This window comes from Dipodomys ordii, unplaced genomic scaffold (genome assembly GCF_000151885.1).
Source record: "Dipodomys ordii isolate 6190 unplaced genomic scaffold, Dord_2.0 Scaffold76, whole genome shotgun sequence".
Taxonomy (NCBI): domain Eukaryota; kingdom Metazoa; phylum Chordata; class Mammalia; order Rodentia; family Heteromyidae; genus Dipodomys; species Dipodomys ordii.
In genome coordinates, this window is record NW_012267292.1 from 10,583,625 (window position 1) to 10,607,328 (window position 23,704).

Here is a 23,704-nt window from a genome sequence, read left to right on the forward strand (position 1 = left end):
TTTGTAATGTATATTCATTTTCATTGAATTGTAGGAACTTTTAAACTTCTTTAATTGCTTCTGTGACCCAAATGTTGCTCAGAAGTGTGCTGTTCAATTTCCATGTATTTGAGTAGTTTCTATGATATGCTTTGTTATTGAGGACTAGCTTTATTCCACTATGGTCAGATAGAACACACAGAATTATGTCAATCCTCTTGTATGTGTTTCAGCTCTTTGTGTGAGCTATGATATGATGTATTTTGGAGAAAGTTCCATGGGCTGGTGAGAAGAATGTGTAATGGGTTGTTGTTGAGTGGAAAACTTTGTATATATATATTAAGTCCATTTGAGATACAGTATCATTTAATTCAGAGGCTTCCTTGCTAATCCTCTGGTTCGTAGATCTGTCCTTTGGTGAGAGTGGAGTATTAAAGTCTCCTAGTATTAATGTATTTAGATCTATTTTTTTCTGTAAGTCTGAGAATATTTGCTTAATATATTTGGGTGCTCCAATTTTTGAAGAGTATAAATTGATAATGGTGATATCCTCTTCTTGGATTGTTCCCTGTATTAATATGTAGTATCCTTCTTTGTCTTTTTGCATTGATTTTAATGAAAAATTTATTGTGTCAGATATAAGGTTGGCAATTCCTGCCTTCTTGCTGGGAGCATTTTCATGGTAGATCTTCCTCCATCCCTACACTTGGAGTTTGTTTTTATCTTTGGCTGTAAGGTGGGTCTCTTGAAGACAAAAAAAAATGGATGGAACTTGTTTTCTGATTCAATCTGCAGTTCTTTTTCTTTCAATTGGTGAATTGAGTCCATTAATATTTATTGTTATTATAGAGAGGTGCATTGTGTTTCTGTCATTTTCCTGCTTTCCTAAGTTTTTCTTCTTTCCTTTCCTCTTGTGTTTACTAAGTTGGTCTCCTAGTGATATGTCTGATGTGGATCCCTGTTCTTGTTTTCTTCAGATTATATTCCCTCTTAATATTTTTTGTAGTGCTGGCTTATTGTTTATGAATTCATTTAGTTTTTACTATTGAAAATTTTAGTTTCTCCATGGAATATGAGTGCTAGCTTCTCTGTATATACCAGTCTGCGATTATTGGTTCTCAGAGCTTGGATGATACTTTTCCAGACTTTCCTTGCATTCAGTGTGGAGAGATCTGCAGTGATTCTGATTTTTCCCCATTGTAGTATAGCTCCTTCTTTGCTTTTGCCACATGTAAGATAGCTTCTTTGTTATTCAAATCTAGTGTTTTTACTGTGATGTGGCTAAAAGTGTTCCTCCTGGGATCCTGTTTGCTATGTGGTATGTATGCTTCTGTTATATAGATGAGATTATCTCTTTTTAGATTGGGGAAATTTTTGGCAGTAATCTTACTGAATAAATGTTGCATGCCTCTATTCTGTTATTCCTCACCTTCAACCACCCCAATTATATAAAGGTTAAATTTCTTGGTATTGTCTGTCTGCTCTTGGACTTCCCTTTGGTATACTTTAAGTGTTTTTTCCATATCTGTGACTTTTTTTTTCCAATTGTTGCATTTTATCTTCAGTACCTGATATTCTATTTTCCATTTCATTCATGGTTTGTATGAAGGAAATTGGACTATTATGATTTCTATGTCAGTTCTCAAAGTGTCAATTTCATCTGTTAATGAGCTGTGTACTGCATCCATTCTCCAGTGCATCTCTTTTTTGATATCCTGGATCTCTTTTGATAATTCGTTTCTTTGTTCTTTACATTTCTGATCCATTTCTCACTTTAATTCTTGAGTCATTGCCTCTATCAGCGCTTGGATGTAGTGTTTGTCTTCCATTTCTTTTCACTTTCACTGGAGTTCTTCCCTGGGTGGCTGCTGGCTTTTGGGGATGGTTTTCTGTCTTGGCTGTTGATGAATCTTGTAATTCTCGATGTGAGTTTCACATGAGGATTCAAGGATTATTGGAGGTGAATCCTGAATTCTGACTGTTTTGGTCAATAGGTGGCTGCCTTTGCTTGCTTCTGGGTTGGCTCCTGGGTCAGTTGTTGAAGCCTGCTCTCAGCCCTGGGCTGGCTGAGGGGGACTTTGCCCATCTCGGTTCTGTTGGGGGGAGGGGTTGACCTCCAGCTGATAGTCTGACCCATGTAGGGCTCACTCTTATTAGATTCTGGTGGGCACACACACACTACCCTTTGCTGAGGCATGTGCTCAGTTCCTGACTTCAGTCAGGGACAGGTGACTTAGACAGTTTGGGCTCCTGGGGACACAGAGGTGGGGCTCATTCAGCTACCTACTGGAGCCCACAGGCAGTTGCCGACTTCAGCCAGGGACTGTCAGTGTAGGCTGCTTGGACTCCTGTCCAGGGGTACCTAGGTTAGAGTCCTTCGGCCACAGGCTGTAGTAGCCAGCTTCAGCCAGGACCAGTAACCTAGGTTGCTTGGGTTCCCTCCCAGGGGTACTCTGGGCCAAATGTGGTGGCCTGGGTGTACTCCACCAGCTGCTGGAGCCTGGGCACAGTTCCCGATTTCAGCCAGGTATCCTGGGTTTAATGTGTTCAAGCTCCCGCCAGGGGCACACAGGTGGGTCTCCTTTTGCTACTGGCTGCTGGAGCCCTCATGCAGTTCCAGACTTCAGACAGGGACTCGGACCTGAGCTGCTGGTTCTCCTGCCCGGACACACAGGTGGGGGTTCCTTCTGCTGCTGGCTGTTGGAGCTTATGAAAGCAGTTCCCGACTTCAGCCAAGGACCAGCAATGTTTGATCTCTCTCCTAGGGGTGCTCTTGGTCAAGCATGGTGGGCAGGGTGTACTCCACTGGTTGCTGGGGTGCTTGCACAATTCCAGTCTTCAGTGGGACCAGTAGCCCAGGCAGGAAGGGGAGGGGTTCAGGTCAAGCTCTGGGGGTTACTGCCAGCACTGGTCTCCTGTGTGGGGGGGAGACAGGGGGACAGGAGGATAGGGGTAGGGGGTGGGGAGGGGAGGGTGTCCCCCGTTGAGTACTCACTTACCCTGGAACTGGTAAGGGGCTTTCTAGCAGTGCTGTGGCAAATCACTATATCTCTGTGTTATAGGTTGCTGGTGGCTACTGGGTTCTGTTGCGATGATTGTGGGCTGGGCAGGGTGGTAGTGGGAGCTCTAGGTCTGAGTTTCACAGTATCTTGTCTCCAGTCTCTGTCTCTGTTTACACTGTCTGGGTTCCACACTATGGGAGTCTTCTGCACTGGTATGCACTGCTGTAGCTCTGAGGTCCCAGGCAGCCGCACGCGGCTTGGGGCAGAGCTTGGGGCAGAGCCACTCTGCCAGAGTGGAGGGGCGAGGGAAGGGTCTTCATGCTTTTCCGTCTTTGTGTAGGTTCTGAGATTTCCTTTTCTTTTTTCACTTCCTGTATTTCTCTGGATGTTCGCCTTTTGTCAATTTCTTGGGGAAACTCAGCATTGGAACTTGAACTCTCTGGTTGGAGAGAACTGTGGTGTTTCCCTACTGTTCTGTCGCTATCTTGGGTCCCTCCTACCGATTTGAAAACAGTTTTTTTTTGTTTTTGTTTTGCTGGAATTCAGCCATACTCTTTCATGTATACAATGTCTCTGGTTGTTTACAGTCTTCAATAGCAGAGCTGAGTAATGGCAGAGATGGGTAGCTCCAAAGCCAAAAATATTTACAACTCGATCCTTAAGAAAAGCATGTTAGCTGGGCATTGGTGGCTCACACCTGTAATCATAGCTACTCAGGAGGCTGAGATCTGTTCAAAGCCAGCCCACAGGAAAGTCCCAGGAGACTCTTATCTCCAAGTAATCACCAGAAAACCGGAAGTGGTGCTGTGGCTGAAATGGTAGAGTGCTCTAGCCTTGAGCTGAAGAGCTGAGGGACAGCGCCCAGGCCCAGAGTTCAAGCCACACAACCAACAAAAAAGAAAAGAAAAGAAAAGTAGGTTAGCTGGGTGTTGGTGGCTCATGCCTGTAATCTAGCTACTCAGGAGGCTGAGATCTGAGGCTCATGGTTCAAAGCCAGCATGGGCACAAAAGTCTGTGAGACTCTTATCTCCAATAAACTGCTCAGAAAACCGAAAGTGGCACTGTGGCTCAAGTGGTAGGGTGCTAGCCTTGAGCTGAAGAGCTGAGGGACAGCGCCCAGGCCCAGAGTTCAAGACCCATGAACGATGGAAAAAAAAAATGTTGATTCAGGATCTAGAATCCTATTCCCCATTTTTTGATTTGTGTTTTGGGTTCTTTATTCAGTGGGGTTATAACATTTTCAGACACATATAATGTACTTTGGTCATGTTCAACCCCAATTAACCTCTCTTTTCTCCCTCCTCTCCACAACTTCATATGGCATATAGGATTGATTGTTCAAAGAGCCCAAAGCAATTACTTATAAAAAAAAATCTCCTAATTGATTTTTTTAAAGTCTGGGAATGAAGCTGAGGACCTTGTGCATTCAAGGCAAGGGTGCTCTCACTGAACTGCATCCTCAGACACAATCTCTTATTTTATATTGGCCCAATTAGACACATTTATATGTTATGTTAACCTTCTAGCTAGAATTTCACATACTACATAACATGCTTTTTAAAATAGAAAATATCTGTGAGCTTATCAGTGCTCTTTGTGGGTCGCACTGAAATGTTTTGCCTATCAAACTATAAATGAAATTGAAAGTAAATAATACATATGAAAAATAATAACAAACCAAGGTCTTGTCTTTTCCCACAATTTATTTTTCAGGAAGGAGAAAAAAAAGAATGTCATGTCTAACATATAACATATATAAAACATATAATTTTAGTTATAAATGGAAGTAAAAATCTGCACCAACCAAGTTGCATGATTGTAAATGTATGAAACAGAGTATGTGGACATGCATATACAACTGTCAGCTCTCTGCGGGCAGGGCCATGTCCCTATTGCCAGGGACTAGCATACAAAAGGCACAAAAGAAATGTCCATGCGGATGAATGAAAGAACAGTCTAGCTATACCAAAATATAGCATGCACACCTATCAGGTGACTTTTTTTCTTTTTGCCTTTTCATTTTTGTCTTTTCTCCTTTAAAACATTTATGTATGCTGTTCCTTAGCTTTTTTGTTCAAGGCTGGCACTCTACCACTGGAACCACAGCACCACTTCTGGTTTTCTGGTGGTTAACTGGAGATAAGAGTCTCATGGAGCTGGGCACTGGTGGCTCACGCCTATAATCCTAGCTACTCAGGAGGCTGAGATCTGAGGATCACAGTTCAAACCCAGCCCAGACAGGAAAGTCTGTGAGACTCTTATCTCCAATAAACCACTAGAAAACCAGAAGTGGCACTGTGGCTCAAGCGGTAGTGGGGTCACCTTGAGCTGAAGAGCTGAGGGACAGCGCCCAAGACCAGAGTTCAAGCCCCACAACCAAAAAAAAAAAAAGCCTCATGGAATTTCCTATCCAGACTGGCTTCAACCCTGATCCTCAGGTTTCAGCCTCCTAAGTAGCTAGAATAACAAGCATGACCAGCGTCCAGCAGATGAGCATTTTTTTTTAAAAAGGCAAGTGTGCATGTCATATGAGAGGCTTGAACTTGCTATTGATTCATCAGAAGCTTATGCATATTCAGTGAAATGGAATTCAATAAGCATGGAGCTAAATCTAACCAGAACTACAATGATGTTTTTACATAAAAAGAGACAGAAAATGTCCAGCCTCTTTTTCCACCTAATCTGGGTCACAGTCTAATGAGTCTTCTTACTCTTGGGACACAGTCTGTCTACCTTAAACAATGTGAATTATAACACATAATGAAAGGCAGTAGTGCTAAGTCATTTGATCATTTCTCTAAAATGTCATTTAGCTAACCTCCCTAGATCATGATACATATTACAGAATAATCTTTATGAAACAAGAATTAATGGCCATCCACTTTTGCACAGCTCACATTAATGGCACCGAAGAGAGGGCTGTTGGTCAGAAATAAAGCAGAAGACTTAAGGAATTCCCAGTTTGTCCTGCAGCAATGGATTCTTCTCCTGGTTTCCTGAGAAGATCGCAGCCGTGGTATGGTGAAGGCAAGCATGCAGACCTTTATTTTTGATCACATACCCAGAACTATTCTCTATTGGTATGTATTTCTTGTGTTTTCTGAAAATAACAGTTGGACAGTGATTTCAAATTAAAGCTGATATTACCTTCTTTCTAATGAAAGAATTTTTTTTGGGGGGGTCCAATCGTGGGGCCTGAACTCTGGGCCTGGGCACTGTCCCTCAGCTCTTCAGCTCAAGGCTAGCACTCTACCACTTGAGCCACAGCGCCACTTCCAGCTATTTTCTTTTTGCTTATGTGGTGCTGAGGAATTGAACCCAGGGCCTCATGTGTGCAAGGCAAGCGCTCTACCACTGAGCCACCTTCCCAGCCCATGAAAGAATATTTTTAATAAGTTGTACTTTCTGTCTTCTTTTTCATGGTAGACACAAAAGAGCTAACTCTACAGAACCTAATCTATGGCTGTAACACGCTGGTGTCTTGTGATGATATAGTTAATCTTCTATTTGTATAAGAAATGTGCACACTCACTATAATTTGAGTTTTTTTATTTGTTTCTTGGGTGCCTGAGCTCTCCCTTGGCTTTTTCCACTGAAGGCAGGCTAGTGTTCTACCACTTAAGCCATACCTCCAACTTGTGGCATTTCACTGGTTAATTGGAAATGAGTCTTACTAACTTTTCTGCCTCCTTGCTTCACCATGATCCTCAGATTTCTGTCTCCTTAGTAATCAGAGTTACAGGCATGAGCTGCCAGTGCTCAGTTGCTTAGAGATTATGTGTTAAACATTATGTAGATACAGTAAACTACTGGCATCTGGTAGCACTTTTAGGATTAAAAAAAAGCAATATTAACAAGTCACAGTTTAGTATTCATAGTTCAAAGGAAGATTATTTCCTTATAGCCAAAATGTTTAAAAGGTCCGGGTGCTGGTGGCTCACACCTGTAACCCTAGCTACTCAGGAGGCTGAGATATGAGGATTGTGGTTCAAAGCCAGCCCACGCAGGAAAGTCTATGAGACGCTTATCTCCAAGTAACCACCAGAAAAATGGAAGTGGTGCTGTGGCTAAAAGTGGCAGAGCACTAGCCTTGAGCTTAAGAGCTGAGGGACACTGCCCAGGCCCAGAGTTTAAGCCCCACGACCAACCAAAAAAAGTGTATAAGCATGTAAATGTAAATAAGCATATTTGTACAGAAATATGCTATTTAGTACTGACAGAAATATGATACTGCTGGTAAGACACAATGTATTAGGAGCCAAAACTTACTTGTACATCAACATAACAATCACAGGAACAATTATGACCAAGCAGCCGAGGGAGATCAGGGTACCATTTGCAATTCTTAAAGGGAAAGCTGTGTCTGCAAACAGAAACAAAGTATTAGTTACATTTTCCCTTTATGGGGCATCTGTTTGTAATGCCATTAAATAAATGAGGAAGGGAGATGTGTTCTCCCCACTTCCCCCCATCCTGCCCCAGCCTTTTGGTAATCTTTTTTTTTTTAAATTAAATACATTAATACATAGTCTTTGGGTCAATTTATCTTCCATTTAGAGAATGAGTTAGTGTATCTGGAACACTGCGTAAGGGCTGAGGGAAAGATGTCATGGCCTGGAGATATCTGCTTTGGTGTCTGTTGAACCAGCAGCACGAAGATACTGAGGGCTCCCCTCCCATGATGCACTGTGCACTTCTGGCCTGGCACTACCTGCTAGCTTGCTGTGTTAAGAATTTTGGGAGTTCTTTGAACCTGCCATTGTCTTCCACTTCCACATCCTCTGTGGCAATGCCCTTGTACTGACTATTTCAAGTCTCCTCATTTACTAGCCTCCATGTGTTCTGGATGACACCTCTTCACTCCTCCTGTTCCCAAGCTGCTGACCTCTCTCCTTGGGCCTGGATCCTTCCCTTCCTCCCTCCTTCCCTCCCTCCCTCTCTCCCTCCTTCCTTCCTTCCTTCCCTCCCTCTTTCCTTCCTTCCTTCCCTCCCTCCTTCCTTCCTTCCTTCTTTCATTTCCTTCCTTTTTTTGTGTGCCAGTACTGACTAGGGCATAAGCCTTGCTCTCCCATGGCTTTTTTGATCAAGGCTGGTGCTCTACCCCTTGAGCCACACATCCACTTCCAGCTTTTGGTTGGTTAATTGGAGATAAGTTTCATGGATTTTTTTTTTTGGCCTGGGCTGGCTTTGAACTGTGATCCTGAGATCTCAGCCTCCTGAGTAGCTGCTAGGATTACAGATATGAGCCATTGGTACCTAGCTTGAAAATTTCTAAAAATAAAATTTCTTGGAATTCCTTGTTTAATCCATTAATATTTTGCCTCTCTAAGCATCAGAATGAAGAGTAGAGTCTCTTTTGAGTCTGTAGGGAAAGCAAGATGGTTTGTTATCCTTTCTGTGTAATGCTTGGTAGATCTATCTTCCTCCTCTTGGGTTGAGGCGTCCACTGGGATTTTCATGTCTGTTGGCCTCGTGTCCTTGCCCAGGTGGACTCATGTGACACCCTAGTCTCAGCCTCTCCTTTGTTACCATGTCATTGGAGAACATTATTAGTTTTTTGGTGGGTTTTGCCTTGTCCTCTTAGAGTATAAATCTCTTGAAGCATACGATGATCATATTTCACTACTACTGGTCCATGATCGTAGCTGACTGGTTTTGAAGTAACAGGCTTGAGTAAAGCCCCAGTCACTTTCTCTCATTTTTGCCTTTCACAGCTGGCTTTTAATGCCAATTCTCAAATCCCTATTAACAAGGGTTCAATGAGGGGTTTGGAGATGGAGGTTGGTTGTAGAGTGTTTGCTTGACACTCACAGGGCCCTAAGTTTGATTCCTTATAAGACAAAAGATCTCAATGAATTTTGCACTGGAATATAATTGAACATGGATGGTGAAGCCTTTCAATGGCTTTGATCTTGGGACACACTTTATCTATGACATCAAAGTGCTCAAAGGACCGTGAAATGAATCTTACCTTTGCCAGGAATGGAAATCAGCGTGCTCATGAGGGCCAGACTTGTGTCATCTTGCAGAGTGAAGTTCACACAATACGTGCCAGACCCATTGAAGGCTCTCTTCATGGTCAACAGGTGCATCTCGTGCACATCTGCTGGGCTGCAGACCACATTCTGGGTGGTCTGGCAGGTGGGGTCAGCGATGATGGTGCAGACCTCCGTGGGGGTCCTGCGAGATGGGAGAAGTGGGTAAGGACACACAGTGTGGGGGCAGGACGGGAATGGGGGGAAGTGTAATGTTACTTTCAACATTTCCATAAAACCTAACTTCATCTCACTCATTCAAATCATGTAATGCAGAATCGTCACATGTGATTTACTCTTTTTTTTTTTTATGATATTAGGGCTTAAACTCAGGGCCTGTGTTCTCAGTTGGTTTTTCTTACTCTCATAGCTAGAGCTCAACTACTTGAATCAAGTTTCCAGCCTGGCATTTTGCTGCTACTTTGAAGATGGAGCCTCATGAACTTTTCTGTCAGAACTGGCTTCAAACCTGGATCATCTGATTTTTAGTCTCTTGAATAACTAGCATTACAGGTGTGAACCACTGGGGCCTCGCTTTGAGTTAACACTAAACTAAGCCTAGGGATGAGCTGCCATTTTCTCTTTGTGCCCAGGAAGGTGAGGCCCAGAGGATGGAGGAGCAGGAGATTGTGTCTCCTGGGGTGAGGGGCTGGCAGAGACTGAGCGAAGCCCCAGCCATTCCTGCTATCCTCCAATACCAAGAAGACTGGAAAACACAGATGGCTTAGGTGTCAGGCAAAAATATTATCAGGAGGCAGAGCTGACTCTGCCGGACCCTATAGAGGTGCGTGGACAGCTGCAACACGGCTGTTTGTATGGGACTTGCTATGTGCCAGGTACTGAGTGAAGGTCATGACATGATCTTGCTTGTTCCTTGGGATGACCCCTTAAGGAAAGTAACATTACCCCCTGTAAGAGGTGACAAAGCAGCTCAGAGAGGGGACATATTTAGGCCAAGATCATGCAAGCAGCTCATTCTGCTCCTTCATGAAAGCTGGAGAGTTTCTTAGTTATTTCTTTTTAACAAATAAAACCATATTTTAGATCATTCCATTCTCTTGATTACTTTATGTATTTAAGCACACAGTAAGTTTATTTATTTATTTATTTTTGGTCTGGTCATGGGGCCTGAACTCTGGGCCTGGGCACTGTTCCTCAGCTCTTCAGCTCAAGGCTAGCGCTCTACCACTTGAGCCACAGCAACACTTCCGGCTTTTTTTTTTCTGCTTATGTGGTGCTGAGGAATCGAACCCAGGGCCTCATGCATGCAAGGCAAGTGCTCTACCACTGAGCCATGTTCCCTGCCTTATTTTTTTTTGAGAAATGTAGCTGGCCTGACTCATGATCATCTTACCTCAGCCCACTTAGGTACACCTGGGATGACAGGTGTACACCACTATGCTTGACAATAGATGTTTTTATTACTTAAGTTACATACATGTAAATTAGATGATTTTAAGGACACATCTAACTAATAATTTATATTTAGCTTATTGTATATAGCTTGACCAAAGCATAAGAAATCAAATTATATTAGGAAAAGCTTAATTAGTTATAGGAAAGGGATTAACATGAGACAATTGCCCATTCGGTTTCAGCACATCGGGTTTCAGCCAGACCTCTGGCCATGAGCTACGCTCTGCCGGGTGCCAGTGGTCTGCAACCAAATTTTGTGATCACTGTGCTTCATTGACTTCATCTTGAAATGGACTCAGGATGGTGAAGATGATTCAGTATGAGAAGAGATGTTAGGTTTTGAAGACATAGTAAACAGTAATGTAGTCAATTGAATTGGATCACCCTTTAAAGGTTGAGTGTCTTGCTCAATTCTAACAAAGAATGTGCTTGATAGCACCTTCTAAGGACCTCTATAAATCCTTCCTTGTGTGGTTTCTAATAAATAGGAATTTAAATCAGCTTAGAAGGGATAACTGGTGGTCAAGGCCTTAGTTCAGACCAGGGGTCATCCTCTCTTGATGAGTGCCTTTGGCGGAGACCATGTACTTACGTCCCTTTGAAGGTCAGCGTGAAGTCCATCAGGGAGTTGTCAGGATGTAAGCCAGGCATCGGCACATCTGTTATCTGGATGATGTTAACCTCTAGGATTCCCTCTAACAGAATGAAAAACAACAGCACACAGAGTAAACCGCACCATGCTCCTGTCGACTGAGTGTGTCCATTCAGTTTCATACTTTGAAATCCTAATCAAGGTTATGGTATTAGATGATGGGGTGACCACAGAGAACCACACACGGCTCCTCTTCTCCTTTTGCCATGTACAGATGCAGCGAGAGATGATGGCCATCCATGAACCAGGGCCCAGGCCCTCACCAGACAATGACTTTGCTAGCACCTGATCTTGACAAAGCACTTAGAACTGTGGAAAATCTCATGGAAATAAATCTCGACTGGTTAGAAGCCACCCAGTCTATGGTAGTCTACTATAGAAACCTGAATAGATTAAGCCACATTCCTTAATAAATCAGAAGAAGTGAACTGGAGACAGTCATCTTGCCAAGCAGAAACCCTCCAAAATCTGGGAATTCGTGCATATCTGTGTAACATGGATCAGTCCCAGCTTGTTTCTAGAGCCGGGTGTGTATTAGAAAGTAGTGTTCCCTCTGGGAAGATGTTTTAGGGACAGGTGAGCTGGGCCAGATGTAGCCCTGGCTCAGAACATGGTTAACTCCTCTCAGACAGAGGTAGCTAGCTTGGAGTGCAGCTCTAACTTCCTTTCTCTGTCCCCACAAGCAGGGTACACAGTACCCAGAATGCACCGCCATGTGAAATGGCCTGTTCATCCTGCCTTTCATACACAAAAAGAGTGTCTTTGTGAAAAGTAGCAGAGAGTGGAAGACAATGGAAATTGTGAGAATTCTATACTGGTCTTTCTCCCCACTATTCATTCAGATTTCTGGACACATGGGTGGCTTCATGCCTAGGGCAGGCTTGTAAACACATGGGCTCTGCAGAGGGCATTTCCCTCCAGGATGCCTAGGGATTGACTGTTAGTGAGCCAGACTCTACAACTCTACAATTGTGCTAGTGCACAATGGTGCCATTTTGGAGCCTTCTAGTCTAGCCAAGTGACTGTGACAACCATGCATGTTGGCATCCATCCCCACTGGTCTTCAGCCTTACCTACAATTGTGATGGTGGCCTTAAAGTAACCATATCTGTAAATCTGGCAATTTTCATCAGAAACCTGACTCAGTTCCAGGAGGTTGTCACCAGCTGTCCCTGGAATGTTTAGAAAATAACGAATTAAAAATAGTTGTCCACAATGCAACCCAATAGAAACATAGCCACGCACAGGTAGTCCTAGCTACTCTGGCTGAGATTTGAGGATCAAAGTTTGAGGCTAATCCAGACAGAAAAGCCAATTAAACTCATCTCCAATTAGCCAACAAAAAAGCTGGAGGTAGAGCAGTGGCTCAAATGGTAGAGTGCCATTGTGTCCCTGAGCACAAAAGCTCAGGGACAGCACTGAGGCCCAGAGCTGAAGCCCAAAGTCTGGCACGCACACATGCACATGTGTGTGTATTCAAGTGCACACACACACACACACACACATACACACACACAGATCTCTTATTTCTAATACCTTGTCTTTTATTTATAGCAAATAGTAAAAAGCAGCTACAAGGCCATTATAATAAAACATTTCTTTTGGACTGAATTATAGTGCCCTCTTGAGGCCAATGTGTGCATGTCAGCAAGGAGTGTCAAGATGTGGGAATGGTCAGAGTGGCCATAGTATGAGGCAGGGTGAAGAATTAGATACTTCCTAAAGCAGACTTTTAATTAAGAACTTCTTGAGGGTCTTCACAGACAATTAGTAATGGGTGATAATTAATATGCCTTATATTAAAAACACTTTTAATGGCTTGCTTGTCCAGAAGTGCTCTTAAGTGACATTCATTTTGGGCTACTTGGAAGTTGCTTTCAGCTACAGATGTATTTCCTCGGGACATTGGATGGGAGTTGGTGAGGTGTGTGGGGAACTGTAGGAGGAAAGTGAGAGGGTCTGATTCTTTATAAGGGGTGAGTGTGTGCTTTCCTGGCTATGGAAAATGAACTAAACAGAAACATGACAGGCTAGATGAAGGAGAGCATTGTATACTTAGCAAGGGCTAGGTGCCAGTGGCTCTTGTCTGTACTCCTAGCTATTCAGGAGTCTGAGATCTTTGGATCCTAGTTCCAAGCCAACCCAGGCAGACAGCTTTGTGAGACTATCTCCAGTTAAACAGTAAAAAGCTGGAAGCAACACTGTGGTCAAGTGGTAAAGCACCAGCCATGAGTGCAAAAGTTAAGGGAGAGCCTTGGGCCCTGAGTTCAAGCCCTAGTACCCATATATAATGCAAAAACAAATCCGTGCACTGGTGGCTCATGCCTATAATCCTAGCTACTCAAAGAGATGAGATCTAAGGATCACAGTTCAAAGCCAACCCATACAGAAAAGTCTGTGAGACTCATATCTCCAATTCATCACCAGAAAAGAAAGAAAAAACCAGAAGTGGAGCTATGGCTCAAATGATTGAACACTATTCTTGATTAAAAATCTAAGGGAAAATGCCCAAACCCTGAGTTCAAGACCTGCTTCATATGTATTACCAAATGCTACCACAGGGTAGTTTAAAATATATTCTCCTTATAAAAAATATTGATAAGGAGGTTAAAAAACCCACAAGTACAAAGTGGAACCATTATAAAGACTACATAATTCTTTCAAATAGACAAATATTTCTGGATCTGTTTTTGTGGTGCTGGGGAAAGAACATAGACCTGTGAATGCTAGGAAAACACTCTACTAGTTAACTGTGCCCTCAGCTTCTTAAGCAGAGATTTAGTAATATAACCTATGCTTGGGGAAGTAGTTCAGGGGTAGAATGCTTAGCACACACACACACACACACACACACACACACACACACACACGTGTGTATATCTCACATGGATATATTTTAGCCATTAAGAAATCTACCTCAAAGATCACTCAGAAAATATCTACCTAAAGAAGGGGTGGGTGCAGGTGGAAGACAAGGCCCGGGCACTGCAGCTTGCACAGTTAGATTAAGATTGAAGGTTCCGTTGAGCACATATGTGTGGTTCGAAGTATGGTTGGTGGAAATAAACAGACCAGTGTTATCTCCGAAATTCCACTTGTAGTCAATGGCAGACTTATTGAGAAAGTGACTGGGATCATGAATGAAGACATCAAACATAATTGGAAGGTCTCGGAGGAAGGTTTCATCAGAGAAATTTCGATCATTCTTCTGGAACATGGTCACAAGCACAGGAATCTCACCTAAAAGAGACATCATAAAGAAAGATAACATGTACAACAGAACTGGGACTTGAACTCAGACCATTGTGCTCTTGTATAGCTTTGTCCACTCAAAGCTGGATTTTTTTGCCCACCTAGCTTCAAACTGTGATCCTTAGATCTCAGCCTCCTCAGGAGCTAAGATTATAGGGATGAGTCACTAAAGCCTGGAGATTGGTTGATTTTTAAGTAAAGGATTACAAAAATGTGTTTATATTAAAAATTAAAATTAGGGCCAGGTGCAGTGGTTCACACATGTAATCCTAGCTGTTCAGGAGGCTGAGATTCAAAACCACCAAGGGCAGGAAAGTTCATGAGACTCTTATCTCCAATTAATCACCACAAAGCCATATGTGGAGCTATGTCTCAAATGATAAAGCACTAGCCTTGAGCAAAAAGCTCAGGGACAGCATGTAGGCCCTGAGTTCAAGCCATAGGACTGGCACTAAATACATACATACATACATACACACATACATAAGAGCATTCATTCCTTCTTACATGAAAATTTTTCTAGAGTTTTCAAAATCTGGAAAATAGGTAGGCACAACATGATTAAATGTATAAGTTCGGGTAGGGTCTCAGCAGTTGGTGCCTACCTTAATGCACTAATGTCAAGAAACCTCTAGGGACCTCACCACAGTTAACCCAGAGTTCATGCCACGCACCTGTGACCACGTAGACATCTTTAACCTGAGCGATGGGAATGTATGCCCGACCATGTCTTCTGTAGATGGTCACTTCCATGACTTGAGGACCAAGAGTCAGGTTGGTCGTGTTAATAGAAACTCTCACAGAACACCGGCCCAGTTTCTGGAAATACTGACCTTTAAGACCATGGACATTTTTAGTTATTGTCAATATCATTTGGTCATCATAGGAAGTTGTTTCTTAAAGGGAAGGCTTTGTGAAAGGATTTGAACCTTGTTCCTCTGGATCTCACTTTCTTGAGTGCCTACTGCTACTTAGAAATCACTCAGAGGAGGGGAAGAGGCTGCTAATGTACTATGGTTCCACACAAAGAGAAAGTGCTCAGAAATCCTGTGTGAAACCTTACAAAACAAACCCACAGTAATATAGATGCAATGACATCTAGTTAGTTAAAGTGATAAGAGATATTTAGTGGGTAATAAAATAGGTGCTTACTTTACAATAAATATATAAATGGTCCCTTAAAACACATAGTTTGTCTATAGGAAATACATTTGATATAATAATATGTCCAAGGGAGTTATTTTCTGAAGCCAAGCACCAATGGCTCATATCTGTAATACTAGCTACTCAGGAAGCTAAAATCTGAGGACCAAGATTCAAAATCAGCCTGGGCAGGAAAGTCTGTGAGACTCTTTTCACCAATAAACTACTTTTTGAACTCTAACTCAAAAGTGGTAGAGCACTTGCTTTGAGCAAAAGCAGCTCACAGACAATGCCTAGGCCTGAGTTAAATCTCTAGGAACACCTCCCCCGCCCCCACTCACTCACAAGTTATTTTGGAAAGATTCTATGTTAGTTTTGTAACAGTACGACTACACCTACATTATTATATTTAAAAGGGGATCAGTAGTCTTCACTTTCTAATAGTATTTCTATATAAAAACACAGCTAAGTACTGGATCCTCCTAGCTACTTGGAAAGCTGAGATCTGAGAATTGCAGTTCAAAACTAGTCCAGGCAGGAATGTATATGAGACTCTTATATCTGATTAGCCACTAAAAGCCAGACACAGAGCTGTCGCTCAAATGGTAGAGCTTCAGCCTTGAGCAAAAGAGCTAAAGGACAATGACAAGGCCCTCTGTTCAAGCCCCAGTAGCTGCATAAAAACAAAATAAAACAAGGAGTAGGGATCACAGACACAAAGGGATAAAGTGGTTCTTTAAACACATTTCTCAAGCATCTTTGAGTCAACTCCTTGTCTTTCTTCAATTTCCCTGAAATTGCTACTAGCAATTGCTACTACCTGGCAGGGGACTGGTGTGTTTTGGCCTATTTGGGCATGGTAAGATGAGTGCATGTGAGATGGCGATGTTTAAAGACTATCACATGGCCAAATGAGTGAGAAAAACCCACAATCTCCCCTTGCAAGTGGATTGGAGGGCAACTCCCTGGAGGCAGTGGGACAGGAGGGTCTCTGACAAGGGGCCAGTAATGCACAAGAAAACGTTAGTGCCCGAAATGAGAGATGAGACCGCATGCAGCTGAGGAAACTGGAAATTCAAGGAAGTCTTATTAGAAAAACAGAGTTTTTCTAGGTGGAAGGTAGGCTTTACATAAAGACATCTGCTCTGGATGTGTTTAATGGAATGTTAACTAGGCTTTTCAAAAATATGCTTGAAATCAGGCCCTGGTGATTCACACCTATAACCTTATCTATACAGGAGGCTGAGATCTGAGGATTCCAGTTCAAAGCCAACCTGGGCAGAAAAAAAAATCTGTGAGACTCTTATTTCCAATTTAGCACCAAAAAGCCACAAGAAGGGCTGTGGCGTAAATGGTAGAACATGAACCTGGAGTGAAAAGGCTAAGGACGAGCACTTAAGCCCTGGGTTCAAGTCCCAGTACTGACACCGAAAAGGAAGGAAGGAAAATTTCATTTTTACTTTTTTCTTTTTCCAAATTTCCTGCAGCACATGTTTCTTTATTAAACTTGAGAAAATATAGCATAAATTACCATTTAGGTACCACTGTGTGTGTGTGTGTATATATATATATATATATTCTTTTTTTGTCAGTCCTAGGCTTGAATTCTAGGCCTGGGTCCCTAAGCTTCTTTTGCTCAAGGCTATCGCTATATCACTTGAGACACAGCTCTACTTCTGGCTTTTTCTGGTGGTTAACTGGAGATGAGTCTTACAGACTTTCCTGCCTGGGCTGGTTTTGAACCGCGATCCCCAGATCTCAGCCTCCTGAGTAGCTAGGATTACAGGTGTGAGCCACCAGCACCCAGCATCATTTTTTTTTTTTAGTATTACTATTTTAGATAGTTGAATCTACTTTTCTTCTCATTTTAATTCCTTGCTGTCCTGGGAATTCACAAGGTTAGCCAGGATTTTATTTTTCTTTCTCACTGTCCACCCAAGTAAAGAAAATGAACAGCCTAACTGCAAAACTCTTGGTGCTCTAATGACAATAAGGAAGCAGAAGGTTCAGTTTTAAAAGGTGAAGGCAATTGGTAAAAGTCCAACCATGTGTGTGAAAGATGTAGACGAAATTCCCTTTCTTCCCTCGGTGGGGGTGAGGAAAGGGCCTCCCGTCAGGAAACATGTGCTGGCTTCTGTCTGAGTCATTTCCCCAGTCGCTGTCCTTGGACCAATTGTACACGTATGGGTCAGGAGACAAACCAGACTCTAAATAGAAAAGGAAACAGGTCAGGAATGGTACCGGGGTTCCAAGTGCCCAATGCATGTCACTCAAACACTGCTTTGTAGTTTTCCATAACTAACTGAAAAACTTTTTTTTGATGATTGAACTCTGGCCTGGGCGCTGTCCCTCAGCTCTTCAGCTCAAGGCTAGTGCTCTACCATGGAGCCACAGCGCCACTTCCGGCTTTTTCTGCTTATGTGGTGCTGAGGAATCCAACCCAGGGCCTCATGCATGTGAGGTAAGCACTCTACCACTGAGCCACATTCCCAGCCCAATTGAAAAACTTTTAAACGACAGGATTAACAACTTAATGTTTGGAATTCATCCAATAGAACACTTGGAACTTGTGCACTTTCCTGCATAAACATGATATTTCAAGACAAGTTTATATAGTAAGATCTCAGCCTGGAGAATTCACTCAATTGTATATTAATCTTCCCAAATTTCAAGCCTATTCAAAGATGGGAGAATGTTTGATGTTTTCATTTGAAACACTCTAACAGAAACTTCTTTTATTGTTTCATTTGATATGACTTTTTTGCTTCTATGCCAGTCCTGGAGTTTGAACTCAGGACCTGGGTGCAGCCCCTGAGCTTTTATGCTCAAGGCTAGTGCTCTACCACATGAGCCACAGCTCCACTTCCGACTTTTTGGCAGTTAATTGGAGATAAGAGTCTCTCAGACTTTCCTGCCTGAGCTAGCTTCAAACCTTGATCTCAGATCTCAGCCTCCTGAGTAGCTAAGATAACAAGCATGAGACACCATGCCTGGCAACATCATGACTCTTTATTCCTAAGAATGTTAGCTAGAAATGACAAAGAATAAGGGGATCTCTCACTGAACTACATCACAACAACCACTCCTCCACAGTCTAGACCATGCCTGCATATGACATTTAGCTCTTCCACACTGATTCAACTGATTCAAGGAAAACAACAACAACAAACCTCCAACTCCATACTGGACACTGGTGGCTCATATCTGTAATCCTAGCTACTCAAAAGGGTGAAATTTGAGGATTGTGGTTTGAAACAAGCCCAGGCAGACAAATCCAAGAGATTCTATCTCCAATTTAGCAGCCAGTGATGAATTTCAATAATCATGCTGCTTTCTCACACCTATAATCCTAGATACTCAGGTTGCTGAGATCTGAGGATAGTGGTTTGAAGCAAGCCCAGGCAGAAAAGTCTGAGAAACTCCAATTATGTGTGTGCATGTGCATGCATGTGTACACAAACACACACTCACACACACATACACAAACAGAAGTGGAACTGTGCCTCAAGTGGTAGAGTACTAGTTTTGAGCAACAGAGCTCAGAGACAGCACCTGGTCCCTGAGTTCAAACCCCAGTGTTGACATACAAAGGCAAAACCTCAAAAACACAAAGAAATGCTGGTTAGCAAAAACTAAACTCATCAGAGTGGCTCAGTGGTAGAGTGCTAGCCTTGAGCTGAAGAACTAAGGGACAGTGCTCAGGCCCAGAGCAAAAAATCTGTTAAACTGACTATTTTTGGAATGGCTAAAAATGTTCCAAGTAATAAAATGAAAATCTAGCTGATAAGGGTACTAGGTAGGCTTGGATGTGTTAACACTCAGGTTGATGAAGGGGCCGCGTTAAGACCACATGCTCACCCTGTATCATCTAACTTGAAGAGGATGCACTATCATCTTGCTTTCAGGTGCATTAAGGTTTATGAGCTGGACCCCAGTAGTTTAGGAGAACTGCTTACCATTTCTGCAGTTTTTCTCATACACTATGTCACCATTGGCATCTTCCTTTTGGCATCTTGGGAACACCAGATTCACCACAAATGTGATATTTGAGCCTAGCAGTGCTGGGGAGTCACTGGTCAGGACTGCCCGCACACGGCCTCCTAGGATAACAAAGCAGGGATGGAGCTCACTGAGCCAGCATCAATTTTTCCTTTCCCCCAGAGATAAACATTGAAAGGTAAATCAAAATATAAGAATTGAAGAAGCCACAGATTTCTTTAGAATGCATTAAATTCACTTTATTGATGCTAACATTCTAAAAGATGAATAACAACAATAAAGTGAGACTAAAAGATTCTCTAGCTATAAAGAGAATAATTAGGAAAATTAAAATAGCAGGACACTGGTGACTAAAGCATGTAATCCTAGCTACTCAGGAGGCTGAGATCTGAGGATTGAAGTTTGAGGCTAGGCAAGGCAGAAAAGTCCATTAGACTCTTATCTCCAATTACCCACAAAAAGCTGGAAGTGGAGATGTAGTTCAAGTGGTTCAAGCTTTGAATTAAACAACTAAAGGAGACCATGAGGTTCTGAGTTCAAGCCCCATTATGGTGCAAAAATAAAAATAACAAAGCAATCCACGTAACACCCTTCTCTTCTGACACATTTTTCCTCTCATCTCTCGTATATCATAAGCCATCTAGCTTTCTGTCCACATTTTAGGCTTATTGTATTAAGCTAAAGGAAAATAAAAGTAAAAAATGAAATAAAATCTGCCCATTGGATTGAAGAGAAATGATAAAAATATGTTTTTTAAAAAAAATTTCAGGGCTGGGCAGTTGGCTCAGTGGTAGAGCGCTTGCCCTGAGTTCAATTCCTCAGCACCACATAAGCAAAAAGAAAAAAAAAAGCCAGAAGTGGTGCTGTAAGTGGTAGAGTGCTAGCCTTGAGCTGAAGAGCTGAGGGACAGCGTCCAGGCCCAGAGTACAGACCCCACGACCGGACCCCCCAAAAAAAATTTCAAAGCCAATGGCTGAAGGTGTCTTTTATCTGAATGGATCCATGATTCACTTTCTGATAAACCACCCTGTATCAAAGTCACAGGTGATGCCCATTTCCATGTTAGTTAGTTTGAGACTAAACGTCTACTTGAAATGTTCTAAGAATAGGCATTATTGTGTGTGTGTGTGTGTGTGTGTGTGTGTGTGTGTGTGTGTGTGTGGCTTAGACAGGGAAAAATATTGGCGTAAGAGAAAGACTTCCAAAGCCAGGAATCCCTAGCTTGGCAACCAGGGCACCATCTGCTGTTCATGTGGGCGCATGAGCCATGAGTCTCACAGGCTCACCAAGCAACCAGGCAGATTGACGTGGGCAGCTCCAGTGTTCTGGATGGTTTTTTTCCTTTGACGTACCTTTCCATGAGTTTTCCCACCTTGCATCTCCCGGTTTCCACACTGGGTACAGCTTTTCATTCCAGTCATTTTCATCAGAAGACCAGCCATGTAACTGGTTGTGCTCCCTTGCAACACCAGGATGTCTTCCACTGCCCAGCACATCATGAAATCCTGTGTCAGCATTTGAAAAACCGATTACTTCTCTCGCCCATTTCTCATTTAGTTCTTATGTAGCAGTGGTGATAGAAGCTATCCATTTCAGACTGTTAGAAAGCAAGTATACAATATATCCAGAAAGTGGGGAGTGCTTTTTTGAAAGAGCCTACTGCAAATACTTTGAATATAATATTTTTATCAAATCTCTGTATGAATGCGAACTGGATATATTAAAACATTTAAGTTATTATAAAGGTGATGTATAGAGGAGTTACAGTCACGTTAGTCAGGTAATGAGTACATTTCTTTTTGGACAATATCACCCTTTCCCTTGCTGTCTCCCAATTTTTCCCTCCCATCCCTACACACAAGTTACATAGTTCCTTTTCAACATAGTGTGTAGTGAGTACCACTGCTGTATTGGCTGAATGCTTTTTTCTGTAAGTCAGTTGGCTTCTCTGAATATTTGGGTTCTATTTGAAATCATGAGGTAAACTGATGTTAATGTTTTTCAGACCTGTTTTTAAATCTTTCCTCAGTGTGAACTAATCTCTGTCTGAAGCAAGGCCACATGAAGCACAGGAATGCTTCCATGATTCAGAGACAGGCAGTGGGAGTGGAGGGCCCACTGGGAAACAGCCATTCTACAGCCCAGAATATGGTCTGTCTTGGTGAATTTTCAAATACATTTGTTGAATAGAGTATTTTACGCTTTAAAAAATGTCATTTGGGATGAGGTTGTAGCTCATTGGTAGAACATTTGCTTAACATATGTGGGGGCTTGAATTTGATTCCTAGAATAACACACACACACACACACACACACACACACACACACACATACACATTCTGTTTGCTTGAATAAAAAAATTCTGTCCACTCTATTTCTGTTACTGAGAGTAGAATTTTGAAGTCCTTATAGTTGTATATTTGCCAATTGCATAAGTTTTCTTCCAATTTTTACTTCATGTATTGTTAGAAATGTATGACTCTAGAACTGTTAAAAAAATCTTGTTGATGTATTGGCCCTTTTATTATTAACCATGGTAACATTCCTTCTTATAAAGAATACTTTGATGTTAATGCTAGGTGTTTAACTAATATGTCATGTTTACTTTAATCAGTTTTACTTTATAGCATATATATATATATATATATATATATATATATATATATATATATATGAACTGAGTTTGAGCTCAGGGTCTCATGTTTTGGCCCAGGTCAGCCAGGACCACAATTCTCCTATTTATGATTGTTGCATAGCTAGAATGGCAGCCACCTGCACTACACCCAGCTATTGGTTGAGATGGGTATCACTAACTTTGTGTGCCACCAGCGCCCGGCTAAGTTCATAATTCTTTAAAAGCTCTTTATAATCTTGAATTGATGGCCACCCAGTGACTAGTGGCAATGCGGTTTCTACTTTCTTTGATTATAGCAGATTGGTTAGTTCCCTTGTTCAGCAGTCTCTTGAGCAATGGATTTACATGCCACTACTTTTTTTTTTTGATGCAGAATAACACTATAGTTCTAATGTTCATTTTTCTAATGACTAATAGTGTAGAACATTTGTTTCCATTTTCAAAGCCAAATGCCCTGTGATTCTGTGAGAGTGTTCCTATTTAGAAATAGATATTAAGGACAGGAAATTTGTGTTTATGAATAAATGTTTGTAACAGGATATTTACTTTGAATGGAGTCACATGAAAAGAACTAAGATTCTTTCATTTGAACCAGTTCTAGGGACTAATGGGATTCATCCAGGGTCAACCTTAATTTGGTAGAAATGAAGAGCCATGACTAGTTCCAAGAATTAATCCTTTCCACTGTTCCAGAGTCTACTTCATCAGGTCCCGAGAGTGTTTCCAGAAATATAATCAACACTCAGTCTTCCCTCTGCTGATCTTAAATTTCAGACATCAAGGACAAGCTCTCAAACTTAAAAATAGAGTAACAATGAGCCAGGCATTGATGGCTCGTGCCTGTAATCCTAGCTACTCAGCAGGCTGAGATATGAAGATCACAGTTCAAAGCCAGAAGAAGTAGGAATGTACATGAGACTCATCGCCAATTAACCACCCAAAAGCCAGAAATGGAGCCTTGCTCAGGGACAGCATTCAGGGACAGAGCCTAGGTCCTGAGTTCAAGCCCCAGGAATTGCAAACAAAACAAAACAAAACAACAAAAGGAAAAAGAGTAACAAGAAATGAACACATTGGATATTGGAACAAAATAAAACACAGAAATAGACCTACACAACCATACCTCACTGATTTTTGAGAAAAATGTGGAAATAATGTAATAAGACTGGAGACATGGTTCAAACATTAGAATGCCAGTTATGAGCAAAAAAACCCAAAATGGAACAAAATAAGAACACAGGCCCTGAGTTCAAGATCTAGGCAACAAAAAGCAGGGGGATTAAATAAAAGAGACAATGCAATGAAGAAAAGACAAACTTTTAAGTAAACAGTGCTGTAAAAAATTAAAGCACAGCTGAAATCTTCTGGATTTAGAGACAGATAAGACTGCTTAGACTTGACAAAAAGAACATCATCCATAAAGAGATAAACTGACAAATGGGACCTTATCAAAATAAACATTTTGCTCTATGAAACTACTAGGAGGGGGCTGGGAAGGTGGCTCAGTGGTAGAGCGCTTGCCTCGCATGCATGAGGCCCTGGGTTCAATTCCTCAGCACCACATAAACAAAAAGAAAAAAGCCGGAAGTGG

General features: G+C 42.0%; 1 protein-coding gene across 2 annotated transcripts in view; it reads right to left on the minus strand.

Annotated features, from left to right (window-relative positions):
- Nucleotides 1-5,477: 5,477 nt before the first annotated feature.
- Gpnmb (glycoprotein (transmembrane) nmb) overlaps nucleotides 5,478-23,704 on the minus strand; it is a 22,650-nt gene continuing 4,423 nt past the window's right edge. The window contains exons 2-11 of one of the 2 annotated variants that reach the window (XM_013024399.1): nucleotides 20,831-20,983; nucleotides 19,436-19,579; nucleotides 17,525-17,686; nucleotides 15,011-15,169; nucleotides 14,028-14,324; nucleotides 12,158-12,256; nucleotides 11,025-11,127; nucleotides 8,953-9,161; nucleotides 7,251-7,344; nucleotides 5,478-6,081 (exon numbers count right to left, since the gene is read on the minus strand). In XM_013024399.1, the coding sequence (XP_012879853.1) occupies nucleotides 5,928-6,081; nucleotides 7,251-7,344; nucleotides 8,953-9,161; nucleotides 11,025-11,127; nucleotides 12,158-12,256; nucleotides 14,028-14,324; nucleotides 15,011-15,169; nucleotides 17,525-17,686; nucleotides 19,436-19,579; nucleotides 20,831-20,983 (1,574 nt within the window). In that variant the 3' untranslated portion in view covers nucleotides 5,478-5,927. Of the gene's footprint in view, nucleotides 6,082-7,246; nucleotides 7,345-8,952; nucleotides 9,162-11,024; nucleotides 11,128-12,157; nucleotides 12,257-14,027; nucleotides 14,325-15,010; nucleotides 15,170-17,524; nucleotides 17,687-19,435; nucleotides 19,580-20,830; nucleotides 20,984-23,704 lie in introns of both variants that reach the window. The other variant, XM_013024400.1, reaches the window with a different exon arrangement.